General features: G+C 44.8%; 1 protein-coding gene across 2 annotated transcripts in view; it reads left to right on the top strand.

Moving 5' to 3' along the window:
• LOC144128438 (uncharacterized) overlaps window positions 1-14,076 on the top strand; it is a 115,499-nt gene that overhangs the window by 79,160 nt on the left and 22,263 nt on the right. For both annotated transcript variants that reach the window (XM_077661839.1, XM_077661838.1), the window contains exon 2: window positions 8,957-9,116. In XM_077661839.1, coding sequence (XP_077517965.1) covers window positions 8,959-9,116 — 158 coding nt within the window. In that variant the 5' untranslated portion in view covers window positions 8,957-8,958. The remainder of the gene's footprint in view (window positions 1-8,956; window positions 9,117-14,076) is intronic.

Raw genomic sequence — 14,076 nt, forward strand, 5'->3', positions numbered from 1 at the left:
GAAGCATCTTCAGCGAAAAGGACTCCTTGATTAGCACTGTAAGTGAATGCTGGTTTAGTCTAACCTCTGGGATCCGCGACAAAAAACCTATGTCAACGCACAGTATCGGAAGGTAGTAGTAACATCTGAATTTAATTTTAGACCTTTTGTAGCTTATAAGAGCTGCGTTTTTAGTTAATGCAGCGTCTTTGCCGTTATATTGCGGTAGTCTGCCGATATAGGCTATTGCAATTTGACCTCAGTTCCCCTTTAAGCCAGACAGCGACTCGAGAGTTGTCTTCTCCGCATACAGGATCTTAAGGAGGCAGAGCACGCTCTACAGGATTGAACAGTTAGATCTACGCAACGCAACCAATACGCGAAGACGTGGAAGATGAGCGAAACTGAATGAGGAGGAGGAGTATAAGGAGCGAGAGGAAAAGAGGGATAAATGAACAGCCCATCAAAAGGGTGTGGGTGCGGAAAGGAAGAAAAAGGGGCACATATGCTCCCCATCAAAGGTATTCAGGCCACAGTGTTTGGCTTTAGCCGTGCAGTGAAGAATTCAAGGCACTCGTCAAGCTGTTAACTACTGTGAGTCGCGAAGAACCTTTGTACTAGCCTTTCAGGACTCTTTAATCTTTAAGGGAGCAGTGAGTGTACCACTATGCAGCTCAAAAGCAGACTCTGCGGCCGAAGACTTATGACCAAGACTAGATACCATGCTCGATTTAGGAAGTGCGCAGGCGCTTCTAACGCATTTTCGCTCGATACCTTGGTGTCACATCGCTGCATACACCCGCACAGTGTAGACGCCCTAGCGACCTGCGTGTCGCAAATACAAGTGTCGAAAAACTTCGGGGTATTATTGCTTGGAATCTCTATGTAAGCAATAGGCACAGAAAGGAAGTCAAATCAATCCAAATCCAAAGTAACTGGCAAACAATAACTCGTTCCTCCTTAAAACTTTGAAGAAATCTGCCTGAGTACGCAGCAGAATTCGGCACCAGCGGCGCCTTTTGTCTTAGAGGAAGTCGGTGTAAAATACGCACTCGTTTAAAAGAAGAGTGTTAGAACATTTTCTTTCCTCTACATATCAAAACCACTTCCATAGAGCGGATAGAGTGAGTGGTAGCGGTAGTTTTATTGCAAGATTATTTCTTCGTGAGCTGAGCAAAGTGTGCGAAATCCGAGCTGTTCCAAGAACAACGCGTTTGGTAGCGGTTCTGAATTTGCTGTTGACATATATGGTGGCCATGTTGGCGAAGGCGCAGCCACTATCAATACGCGCGAGCGGCAGCATTCATGACCTACTCCGAGCATACACTCGTTTATTTCGCAGTCAAGGGGAAAAAAAGGTCGTTTCGGGATAACCTTATATTTTCAGACTTTGCGGGTTCGTGGTTTCTTTAATGTTCCAACACTTTCTGCTTTAGGCCACCCACGTATTTGCCGAGGTTTAAAAGTTAATTAGGTGACCTTAGACAAATATTTATATCAATATGGGATCAAATACATTTAGTAAGTAGTTTAGTTATTGAAATAAACATTGTGTATATAACCATTTAATTCACCTGAATTCTGGAGGCAGGGTGTGTTAAAAGTGCCCCAAGCAGAGCTCCAAAAGTGGCTAGTGTCTTGTACATGCTGTATGGCGGAGGCCCACCGTACTGGCGCACAAGGAAGAAGAAACAGAAAACGTCGCACAGACTAGACAAAAACTTTGTGCGCGAACTAGAAACTGTCCGTTATTAGCAGGATTTCGCTTATTTTCTAGAATATAGCTCGTACACATATCCATATGAATATAAGCAAAAAATATATGTACCCTGGGAGTGTGGCCATTCTTACTGTTATGTGCATGACGTATGCCGCGATGCATAAAGAGAACCGTGCGATCCATATACAGCTGATAATTTGCACACATCGTTATCTGTTTTATTGCTGTCTGGTTTCCCGCTCATTCGTTCTTGTGCACCAGTACAGGGTGCCCAAGCCCATCACCGTTCACCGGAGAGAAGAGAACACAACGATAGTAACAGTGCACCTTCTCCCCAGGAAATAAGACTCCAAAACTTGACTGAATTTCGTGATAACAATGGCATATTCTTGAGCAGAGTCCTCTTTAAAAACCACGTGACCCTCTGGTCCAGGCCTGCCTGGATCGCACACTCATTCGAAAGCAGGTGAAAGCGGAGTTCTGTGCTTACGGCATACGACGACCACAAGACCAATTTCATTTGCCCTGAGCCAAAGTCCTATACAAAGTTGCCGTTGAAATACAAGACGCAAACAAGCAGTGCAAAGTTAGAAATAATGCCGCTTTATTAGCGAGGGCCAATACTTCATCCTCAAAGTCCTCCTCTTATACCACACCTGATCATCAACCAACCTCCTTCGCAGCCCTAATAACGTAGTGACATTTTTCAGGCGAAACATGGTTTGTCTTTGCGGGTAAAAGGAACATAGATCGCAGTGAGGGGACTACCACAATTTCAAACCGTTCGCAAGCCCACCTAGTCAACTCCAATATCAGAAAACAACGATTTTAACTGTATGATTAGAAAAAATGCACCCCATTGGAGTAAGGCAGCTTTTTCTCATTGCTGACTTCTTCCTTCCACTGGCTGAAATATGATTACCGGCCGTGCTGCTTTGTTTTCCTTTTGTGTCAGACAGCTGCCTGCCGTTGTACTTATTCTTACTGCGCCAAGAACAAAGTTTCAGTGATAACAACTCGCTGTGATTTTGTATTGTTTGGAGCACTGCTTCAGCGCTCCTGCTTGGGCACGTGCCGTCGACCTTGGAGTTCTGTTTTTCATCACGCTAGGAAATGCTTACTCACACCGAAAAGTGAATGGTCCAGTTTTTTTTCTGTACTGCAGCCTCAGTCACGGAGAAAAATACCGATTTGCATGAAGAGAAAAACCAAACACATACATCGAGGTATTTTTTCCGGCGAGAACCAAGCCTCGTTGCAAAACAAGCAATGCAACTCTCTTGAACTTAGGTTCTTTTAACAGCACCTAATACGAGCTATGAGCCACGGCAGCCCTATTCAGCTCAAAGTGATTCTGACTAAAAAGTTAGGCTGTTCGAAGTGCTGGCAGCAGCCGGTCGACGATTGCGAGGACAACAAATGTTCTAGCCCATTACGAAAAAGGAGCATTGGAATCAGGAAAGGCAGATTCTGCAACCGATTTAAGCAGTGGAACTGAAGGCAGAGACAGTCCAGGCGTTCAGACTCTTTGCCTAACCTTGTTTCGCGCCTCGAACGGAAGTGCAAAAGGGAGTTTCTGACAGTGTGGTAGCACTCACGGGAATTGCATGCAACTAGTACGTGGAGAGTTTCAGGAGAGAGCCTTATTTTAGTAGATACAAGCGCTGCCCCGAACACTTGAATACTAATTCATTTGAGGGTAAGCGCGGAATAATCTTCTGGCATTATAACGTGCTTTTGAATTTTTAACCACTAGCAGTGAACGTCCTCAAAACGCGAACAAACTTCAGCAAAACAAAAAAGAAACAAAGTAAGTTCGGTAACAGAAAGCAATTGGGCAATGGTGTTCACGAGTCGCCAACGTATACGCAAGTCAAGCTTCAAAAACTGTCGGCTTGTCCCGAAAGTACGGTCACGAAATTATTTTAATAATCTCACAACGGCAGAGCCATGTTAGCCATGCGAACCATAACTGAGTCAGTGGGGTGTTTTCTGCTTTTCTTGTTGTTGAGACGGCATGCACCAATAAACGGCACCGTTAGTCTAGTAGGTTTGGAGCAGTCTGAGCACGTGCGGCTATTTTTATGAAGATGAAGTGCACAACAGTATCAAGAACAGAAATGCTCTTTTCAGCACTTTTTACCTCAGTACTTTTCAGTTGCAATTGCCCTCTGCGCGTTTACGCGCTTCTGTACATTCGTTTGCACTTTTGCGCACTTCTGCGATCGGGGTGCACGTAATAACTGCACAAGGAAGACGTGCCGTGAAAATCACGCTATCTGAAAAGCGAGAGAAAGAGCTAAGCAACTAAGCACGAAAGAGTAACGAGCTGTGTTTGGTACGGAAAGAAAGCAGTGTTTAGAACCGTATCTTGAAAGCACAATATAGCCTGCGGAACAAACAAAAATGTACAGGTGCATGATGTGATTCGACAAATCTGTGCTAGCAACACTGGTTGTACATTTCACTCATACAACGACCTTTGCCTCTTTGAATTGAATTTCGTAGTCTCTGTTTCGTTCAAGTTCTGCGTGCGCTTCTCGTGGGTGGAGGCGCCTTGAAGGTGGGATAGAGTTGACGGGTGGTGGGTGGAGCCTTCTGAAAGGTGTAGGAGTGTGAATAATGGTGGGTGAGGTTTCGGCAGGATGGAGGTCGGTTGTGTGCTGGCGGGTGGCGTGTCTTCGACAGTGAAGGTGGGTGCAAGACTTCTGGAGGGTATAGAGCGGTGGTCTGTGGTGGGCAAAGCATCGGCAGTGTGGAGGTGGGTTATTTGGTGGTGTGTGGCGGGTGAGCTTATGGAGGGTGCAGATGGAATGTTTGGTGGTGGTTGGAGGATTCTGGAGGTTGTGGCACCACACAACACCAGGCGGACAGATTTTGCGAACATGACAATGTCCACTCATTAAAAAATATTTCTTTCATGCAAGCCCTACTACCGAACCAGACAGCTGCGGGAATGCGAATAATGATCAGAGATACTGACTATGTCGGAAGTCTATAGCGGTGGTTAAGACTGTGTCTATCCTTCTACCTGTGGAATCCTGACACATTGTAGGGTGATAGTGACCGTCTACACGTAATTCACTCTCAGTGATCTTACAGAGCACCGAGCACGTGACGGATGCTGTGAAGCGCGAATGTAAGCGTTAAGGGCATTTCTGCATAAAATCCACGTGTGCCTTTTTCTGTGGCAGTTCAAACCTCCAGTTCATAGAATACGAATTCTCTTTTTATGTGCCTGTGGTTGTTTACACTATGCTTAAACTTATACGTTCCCTGCAGCAGATTTCGCGCAACAAACGCAAAAGGATATAAAATTTTTTGCGCCACTGGTTTCGAATTTGTGACGTCATGACCGAGAAAGGCTCAGTGATCACCGTTTGGAATTGAATGACAGAGTATCCTAGCCTCAGCGGCCCACGCACAAAAAGAAACTTTTGATGCACCGAACTTTGCTCGCGAAAACGGGTGGGGCTGGCGACGCCTATATTTCATTTTTTAGCCGTTATTAGTTACGAGAGGTTGGTTTTCAGTGAAAGCAGCACCTTTGTAATCAAAAAGCAAATGCCAGCTTAATTTGTCCTCGCTGTCCTTTTAATGATGAATTGTATTTTTTTGTGTGTGCGCGCACACCAGAACAACATTTTCTATGAGGCACGTCGTAGTGGATAGCCACACATTAATTCTCACCACTTGGGGTTCTTCACGGTGTGTTAAGATCTCGGCACACGGCAGTTTTCGCATTCGGTCTCCGCTGAAATGCATTCCCAAAGGCCGGAGTCGAATCTGCGAATTTGTGTTCACCAACTGAGAGCCTTCGACACTGTGCCACCAAGGCGGGTATCAACTATTCCTTTTCTTCTTCTTTCTTTATTCATACATTCAGCCCTGTTGAAGGGCCATTACAGAAGTCTAAACCACAAAAAAAAATAACAATTCCAACAAATCGAATAAGGCCAACGCGCAATGCATTCAAACAACTGATCACACTGGATAACAGGAGTATACGGTTATAAGTATGAATCAACACTGATTACACAGGACAGCACCAATGTATGCAATTCATACGGCACACTAATGCACACACAAACAAACAAAAACAATTCGAAACTCAAGCGCCCTTAAGGATATTTGAAGGATAATACTACACACAGACAAACAAATGGAGAGCGCAAATGGGTTAGTACACTGCACTCCTGGAATATATAAAACTTTCTAATTTATTCAAAATGCATTGAGGGAACCAGTGAATCGGGAAGCATGTTCTATTATTTTATAGTTCCAGAAAAGAAACTGTACTTAAATGCATCATTACGCGTTACTGGAGGCGGAATATACATGCTATGGCGGGGTCTAGAGGTTTCATTGATAAGAATATCAAAATAGTTGGCCCTGTTAATTTTTATTTCATTGTTTATAATAAAAAACAACTTTCAGCCTGTCATACTTGGTCCTTATTTCTAAGCTATGAAGGTTTGCTAGCTGACATAACTTTGAAGGGGACTGAAATCGACCATACTTGTTAAAGATAAACTGTGAAGTGAACCTCTGAACTTTTTACAGTTTGTTACGATTTTTCTCTGTGTAAGGATCCCAGACAATTTTCGCGTACTCAATTATAGGTCTAACCAGTGTCCTATAAGCCAAATTTTAATTTTAAGCGATGCACTCTTTAAACTGCGCCTTAGACTTTAAAGCCCTTTGTTAGCATTATTACATGTTTCCTCTGTGTGTCTATTCCATCTCAAGTCGCTTTTAAATATTTAACCAAGATATTTTTGCTCCTCTACCCTTCGAAATGGAAAGTGCTGCGGAACGAGTTTTAAAATTTTTGTGTCATTAATAAGAAGCACTTAAAAACATCCCGTTCCGTGATATTAAATTTAGGAACTCTTGCATTTCAGCGGTGATACCCCCTTAAAAAAAACATGCAGTAAATACCACAAGACCATATTTGCGCGTTTTTCTTCCTTTTTGTGTGTGTATGTATCAATAAGCGAGCGCGGCCTGAGTCCTGTTATCTTCCTGATGCAGTCACCGCGCTTTCCTTGTTTGAGATGCGAGAAGGCAATGGCAAAGGTCCCGATAAAAATTACTTCATTTATGCCTCGGAAAAAGTTGCACGCGTTCAGTTACCAATCCGTATTTGCGTTATTTGTCGCTGATAGCCTCTCGAGCTCACGAAACTAATATAGAAGAGGCACAACTGTGAAATTTGTTCAAACCGGTAGGCAAATACACCAAATTCTGCCGATTGCAATGAAGACGGTGCTGATTATTAACATGTCCCTACACAAAAAAACATTGAGTGGATGAGAAAAAATTTAAATCGCGATCATGAAAAAGCTGCTCTTTTTTGCGCGTCAGCCAGAGCTCATCAGTGTGACCGGTAAATTAAGTTTCACACGTGCAAAAATATCTGCGTAGTCATGGTTCTTATTGTTAAGTTCCATGCCAGCCCGATAATTGCTTTAACCGACATTTTCGAAAAACATAACTCTCGAAATACTTTTTTTTGTTTAAACCTTGACGAATTTTACTTACGGAATCTTACTTTTAATTTTTCTTGGAGCATATTAGGCATCTCAGAATGATTGCTTCGACTGGAAGAGTAATATGCAGAACCTGATTTGTTTCGAATTCATTTCGAAGTAAAAATGAGTAGTAAACCATGCACCGAAAAAGAAAAGTGCTACGTTCATGCATTTCATTCCCCACTTGCTCCCCTTTCTGGGCATTCTGCACTGACTGTTCACATTGCTTTTTTTCTTTACGGTATGCGTATACTTAGCAAATATTTTTTGAGAAGAATTATTTTCTATGAGAAAGTCTAATGTGATGAGCTGGGTGTGAACCAGTACCGTTGTGTCACACCTGTTGCTTAGCTCTCCGCAGGTCTCATGATTCAAAAAGTGACGCTCGCGTGTGATCTAAATATCGAAGCTTGGTGACTGTCGCGGCACCTGTTAGCTCGTAAGTTAACTGCCCAGCAACCTCTTGGCCCCGCCAATGCCTAATACCTTACCTCTTACCTGACTCCCCAGGAACCTATATCCCCTGCAATGCCTAATACCTCACCTGCTTACCTGTTTGCTTAATCACTGAGATAGTAATATCTTACAACTGCGAAGTAACGGGGGAGCAAATGATTTGTCTTTGTGCGGTAGTCGTGCAGATAACATAAGTAAAGGGCTCTGGTAAAGCCAAAAGGATGAAATATTGGTTAAAATGTAATAATATTAATAATTGGTTTTGGGGGAAAGTATGTCTCATATATCGTTGGACACCTGAACCGCGCAGTAAGGGAAGGGATAAAGGAGGGAGTGAAAGAATAATAATAATAATAATTGGTTTTGGAGGGAAAGGAAATGGCGCAGTATCTGTCTCATATATCTTTGGACACCTGAACCGCGCCGTAAGGGAAGGGATAAAGGAGGGGGTGAAAGAAGAAAGGAAGAATAGGTGCCGTAGTGGAGGGCTCCGGCATAATTTCGACCACCTGGGGATCTTTAACGTGCACTGACATCGCACAGCACACGGGCGCCTTAGCGTTTTTCCTCCATGAAAACGCAGCCGCCGCGGTCGTGAGAGGTGCCGTAGTGGAGGGCTCCGGAATAATTTCGACCACCTGGGGATCTTTAACGTGCACTGACATCGCACAGCACATGGGCGCCTTAGCGTTTTTCCTCTATAAAAACGCAGCGGCTGCGGTCGGGTTAGAACCCGGGAATTCCGGATCAGTAGCCGAGCGTCCTAACCACTGAGCCACCGCGGCGGGGGTGGTTACAATGTTAATTACGCTGTGGGAAGCAAGAAAACAAAACAGGAATGCTGGGGGAAAAATTTAATTGCGAGCATTCATTGACAGAGCATGCGCCGCTTTCGAGCAGTCATATGCACGCCTGAGACCTTCTCCTTGCCCTGCTCTGCGGGCATACCCAGCGATTCCGGACAAAGGAATTTTTCAACAGGAACGCAAATTCTTCATATATTGTAACATTTCACTATAGCAATCAATATATCCGCAGATCTCCCGTCTGTAGGTTTGCATTTTTTAGGCTGTTAACATTTTTCCTACCGTCATAAACGTTCTCCTTTTTTTTTGACAGTCTCAACTACTCGATACGGGCGATGAAAAAACTTTAAAAGAAAGCTTTTACTACGCATCGGAAGAATATTTACGTAACAGTACCTTACAATATTCCAATGCTCAAAATTTTTGTTCAAGGATGGCGGGCTCGCTTCGTCACTTCGCAGTGATGCTGCCTCCGCGCTGGTTGTGCCTGCTGGTCGTGTTCCTGGTGCAGTGCCGAGCCCAGCAGCACCAGCGGGGCGGGTCGCCCGAGCGGACGGCGTTCTTCGGCCCAGTCAAGCAGGACGCCGTGCCCTCGGAACAGAGGAACTATGCCTACTTCAGGTATGCACGCAACACTAGCGCTTATGGCACAACTTCTCGTGGTACACCCGCGTTCCAACCATGAGTCAGGGCATTGTCCGGCCCCCAAACGAAGCTCTCGTTTTCCGTGTCCTTTGAAAGCGTACGTGTGCGTGCATAAGGAGTCACCGCAGCTTCACTTCCTTGCATTTTTGTCTTTTTTGTCTGTTTGCTGACAAAAAGTCACCGCAGCTTCAGTTATTTGCATTTTTGTCTTTTTTGTATGTTTGCTGACAAAGAGTCACCGCAGCTTTAGTTCTTTGCATTTTTATCTTTTTTTGTCTGTTTGCTGACAAAGAGTCACCGCAGCTTCATTTCTTTGCATTTTTGTCTTTTTTGTCTGTTTGCTGACAAAGAGTCACCGCAGCTTCAGTTCTTTGCATTTTTGTCTTTTTTGCCTGTTTGCTGACAGAGTCACCGCAGCTCCAGTTCTTAGCATTTTTGTCTTTTTTGTCTGTTTGCTGACAAAGAGTCACCGCAGCTCCAGTTCTTTGCATTTTTGTCTTTTTTGTCTGTTTGCTGACAGAGTCACCGCAGCTTCAGTTCTTTGCATTTTTGTCTTTTTTGTCTGTTTGCTGACAAAGAGTCCCCGCAGCTTCAGTTCTTTGCATTTTTGTTTTTTTTTCTGTTTTCTGACAAAGAGTCACCGCAGCTTCAGTTCTTTGCATTTTTGTCTTTTTTGTCTGTTTGCTGAGACGAAAAGAAAGACTGTGCTCTTAATCGAAACAAAAACGAGGCAATTGGGGAGGAGTGGGATGTGGAGGGGTGCTGTTTAGCTGTACCACAGGGAGAGTTAATGAGCACAAGCACGAGCACGACGAGATAAAGCGCGTACCTAATTCTTAAAATTTAATACAAGTTGAATCAGATAATCCATTCTGCAAGGAAACCCTAAAATGTAAGGTGTACGTGTAGCCCACACCACACCAACGCAAAGGTTGCGCACAGAGCAACCGCCGTTAAAGGACAGCTGCGTAGGTTTTAGAAGTCGACGAGCTTAATGGGTTCGATTGTGTGAAACTTGCATGTAAAGAGTGCGAAGTTCTTTTGTGCTAGCATTTGAAATGGTGACTTAATCGCAGACTAAAATCGCGACAGCCTTAAATCTTCACCACAGCGCACATTGCCAAGTGTGGGGCGCATGATGACTTCCACGACGGTACCGATACATTTCCAGCGAATAAATGCCTGTTTTGAAAAAAAAACTTACTCCACCGAAGGCAAAGTCCGCCAAGCGTTGTTTGGCAACATCCAGCGAGGCAAGGCGAGTTGTAATCGACTGCAGAGGAATTTCGTAATCTTACCTTCCATGACGTCACATCAAGCTTTCCCGCACTCCACTAATGCTTTGAGAAGAAGCCTAAAGAATAGTCATCGATTACGCTATTATTTTAAATGCTAGTGCAAAAACACTAGGCATGCTTGCATCGCTTGGCAGATTTGAATCCTTGAATGTTGTTGAATTCTCAAAAAGTGGTGAAGTTGCGTTTTAAGAGGTATTTCGTCACTGAGGATACTGATATGCACGCACGGGCAGGAATAACGCGCGCACAAAACTTCGTTCATTTGTCATTTTAAACTTTAATTCTCGAAAGTTTTGTCAAGAGTCGCGTTGAAGCATCTCTAGAGCTTCACAGGAGGAGCAAAGAGATGTGGTTTTAATTAGTTCTGGGGAGGTGTGTCTTGGTACTTCCTTTGCCTTTTTCGAGGATTGCTTGCAGGAGAAAATTGTGACCTTTTTTTTTGGTGGAGATGAAGTTATAAGTAACGTTCGCATGTGGGCTAGCTAGAAAGGCTCACAACCCGTGTACAAACACTAAGTAGCTAATTAAGGCGTTAACGCAGGACACAGATGATAAATGAACACACTATTGTGCAAGGCAAGTAACTAACTCATAAGGGGAAGCAGAAGAGGGGGAAAAAGAACAGGGACCGATCATACTCCGAGTTGTCTGACTTCATTGCCAGGGTTATTTGCTTGCCCCAGGCGACTCTGTAGGTTAGGTTAGGTTAGTTTGCTATTGAAAATAATAGAAGAAACAGGTTCTGCAGCATCGAAAGGACACCGCAGTAAGGTGCTGTGGATATGCCTGAGACGTTGGCGTCATACGAGACTCGTAGATGAACACTGGATTACAACTGCTGCTGGAGCTGAAGCAACATGTCGAATGAATTTGGCGTTCGTGAGCATCATTCGGTGAGGACCTGCCTTAAGTCAATCATTCTCTGTACAGTCTTTTGTGCAGAGTCGGCTTCATTTTGTACTTCCGAGGTGCAGTACATGCCCATGTTAGCCTGATCCATCGACTCGGATTTGAAGCAGAATACACGAACAGCCTCCTTTACTGCGCACCTCCACTGACCCTGCCAAGTTGTGCATGCGGTCGCTCATGATAAAGCATTTAAAATGCATCTATATGCAGTTGACACAATGAGGAGAAAGAGTTCTGAAATGAAACCGCCACTCAGGCGTGTAGATAAGCGTCTTTTCACGTTAGAAAAATTGTTTTGGGCTTAGATTGGCCCACACATGAAAAAGATGGCATTAAGGCCTGTAATTTTTCTTTAAACATACAGCGATATTGGGTCGAAGTATCATTTCTAGAGATTTTTTTTTCCTTTTATTGAGCTTTGAATCTGCTCTCTTTAGTCAAATCGTGTTCTTCTTTACTTCCGTATCCCGGTAGTATCTCTACGGTTGTATTCCTGCAGTTCTTTTTTCTGTGGCTATGATCAGTGATCATTACTCTTGGGCGGCGTATGTCTAAGACCCCATTGCGTCCTCAAATATTTTGTAGACAGTGTTAGTATTCGGTGGCTTCAGGAGCTTGGCTCTATCGATTTTTATTTAACACTGAATATTTAACACTGTGCAGCAACCTGACGACAGAAATTACCAACATTTCCTATCGCACTTGATTACACTCATTCGTTCCTTGGCCAGCCCCCTAATTCATTTCATCAATAGCAGTATTGGCCACGATCAATGAACGTCAACGCAGTCTCAACAATGTTTCGTTTTCCTTATAAAGAAAGAAATGCGAAGGAGCAGGCGCAGGGGCGGTCGTCGACCTGTTCATTGCCATCTTGCTCTAACCAACGCGACCTCAGCTGTGTATTGCGAAGAAAAGTAGCCTGGGATCTAGATTCCTTCCCCCACACGCGCCCAGCGATACTTGCGGCATTGTCAGCATCGACGCTGGTGTGCGGCCGGTGCCTGCGCGTAGTGAGAGCGGGCGATGAGGGTTGTCAGGTGATTCATCGCTAAGAACCACGAAAGAACTTGGAATGCGGACTTAAATCCGAGCGAAAAAAATCGGACGACTTGTTGGGCAGGCGGACAACAACCCCACAGTTGACCTTTTCTCCTTTCCTTTCTTTCTATCTTTCTTTCTTTCTTCCTTCCTTCTTCCTTGCTTCCTTTCTTCCTCCCTCTCTTCTTCCTTTTCTTCCTTCCTTTTACTCCTTCCTACTCTCCGTTCCTTCCTTCCTTCCTTCCTTCCTTCCTTCCTTCCTTCCTTCCTTCCTTCCTTCCTTCCTTCCTTCCTTCCTTCCTTCCTTCCTTCCTTCCTTCCTTCCTTCCTTCCTTCCTTCCTTCCTTCCTATCTCTTTCTTTCCCTCGTCTTCTTCTTGTCTTTCGTTCCATCCCTCCCTTCTTTCTCTCTTTCTTCTTTCCTTTCTTCTCTTTTTTCCCACCTTCCTTTCCCACCGCCGCGGTGGCTGAGTGGTTATGGCGCTCGGCTGCTGGCCCGGAAGACGCGGGTTCGATCCCGGCCGCGGCGGTCGAATTTCGATGGAGGCGAAATTCTAGAGGCCCGTGTACTGTGCGATGTCAGTGCACGTTAAAGAACCCCAGGTGGTCGATATTTCTGGAGCCCTTCACTACGGCGTCCCTCATAGCCTGAGTCGCTTTGGGACGTTAAACACCGATAAATCAAATCAAAATCCTTTTTTTCCTTAGTCCCTGCTTTCTTCTGTCCCTTCCTCCTTTTCCTTTCCTTTCTTTCGTTGTTTCTTTCTTTCGTCGTTCGTTTATTTATTTCCTTGCTTCTATACCTGTATTTTCTTTTCATCTTGTGGGGCGTTAAACAGTTCAAGTAAGCGCAACGTGTTTCACCTCGTTTCTGTGCCGTCGCATGCGCACGAAAATGAGCCTGAACTTTTCCGCCAGATCTCTGCCCTTAAAACAAACGGCCGCCCAGATGCACGCGCACATGGTCAGGTCGACGATCCGTGAGCGTGGGCTGTCGCATCTGTTTACTCTCACCCGTCATACAACTTCGCCCGATGCCTGCTGTGGAACAGGTTCTAATTAGCGCAGCCCAAACTCACCGCCGAGCGCGCGACCAGGGAACATTGTCTCTCTGGATGCATCAGGCAGCCCCCGTGGTTCGCGCCCTTCGCGTACCATCAGCATGGCGCGGTGACCCTATTTATGTGCGGCCGGCGGAGACAGACGAAAAGTTCTGAAAAAGAACGACTTTTGCGCAGTCCGCTTCTGAACAAGTTCTGCGAGCGGATCTATGGCATGTTATACATCAAGGCCATTGGTGAATGGGAAACGCCGCTGTTGTGAGGAAATGCTCTGCATATGAAAGAAGCACGCGCACACGTACTGTACGCAACTCGTAATGCCAGTCCACCTTATTCCTTAAAGTACGCGTGCCTGATGCGCGCCTTCAAGCAGGCTACAGCTAAGCTCCCACAGAGCCTTGCTCGTTGTCACTGAATTACCATCGATGGCAAAACAGAGAAAATCGGGAACTGCTTGTCGAGTCAAGAATCTAACCCTCAACCTCACAGTTTTCAAAATGATGGTTCTGCTGTTTGAGCGCCGTTCATTCATTCCCAAATTTCCCTAGACAAAATTTCCGAGGATGAAGGTAATACTTGGACATCACGGGCAGGGAGGCGACAGCTATCATGATAAAAAAAAAGAAAG

This window comes from Amblyomma americanum, chromosome 4, assembly GCF_052857255.1.
Source record: "Amblyomma americanum isolate KBUSLIRL-KWMA chromosome 4, ASM5285725v1, whole genome shotgun sequence".
Taxonomy (NCBI): Eukaryota; Metazoa; Arthropoda; class Arachnida; order Ixodida; family Ixodidae; genus Amblyomma; species Amblyomma americanum.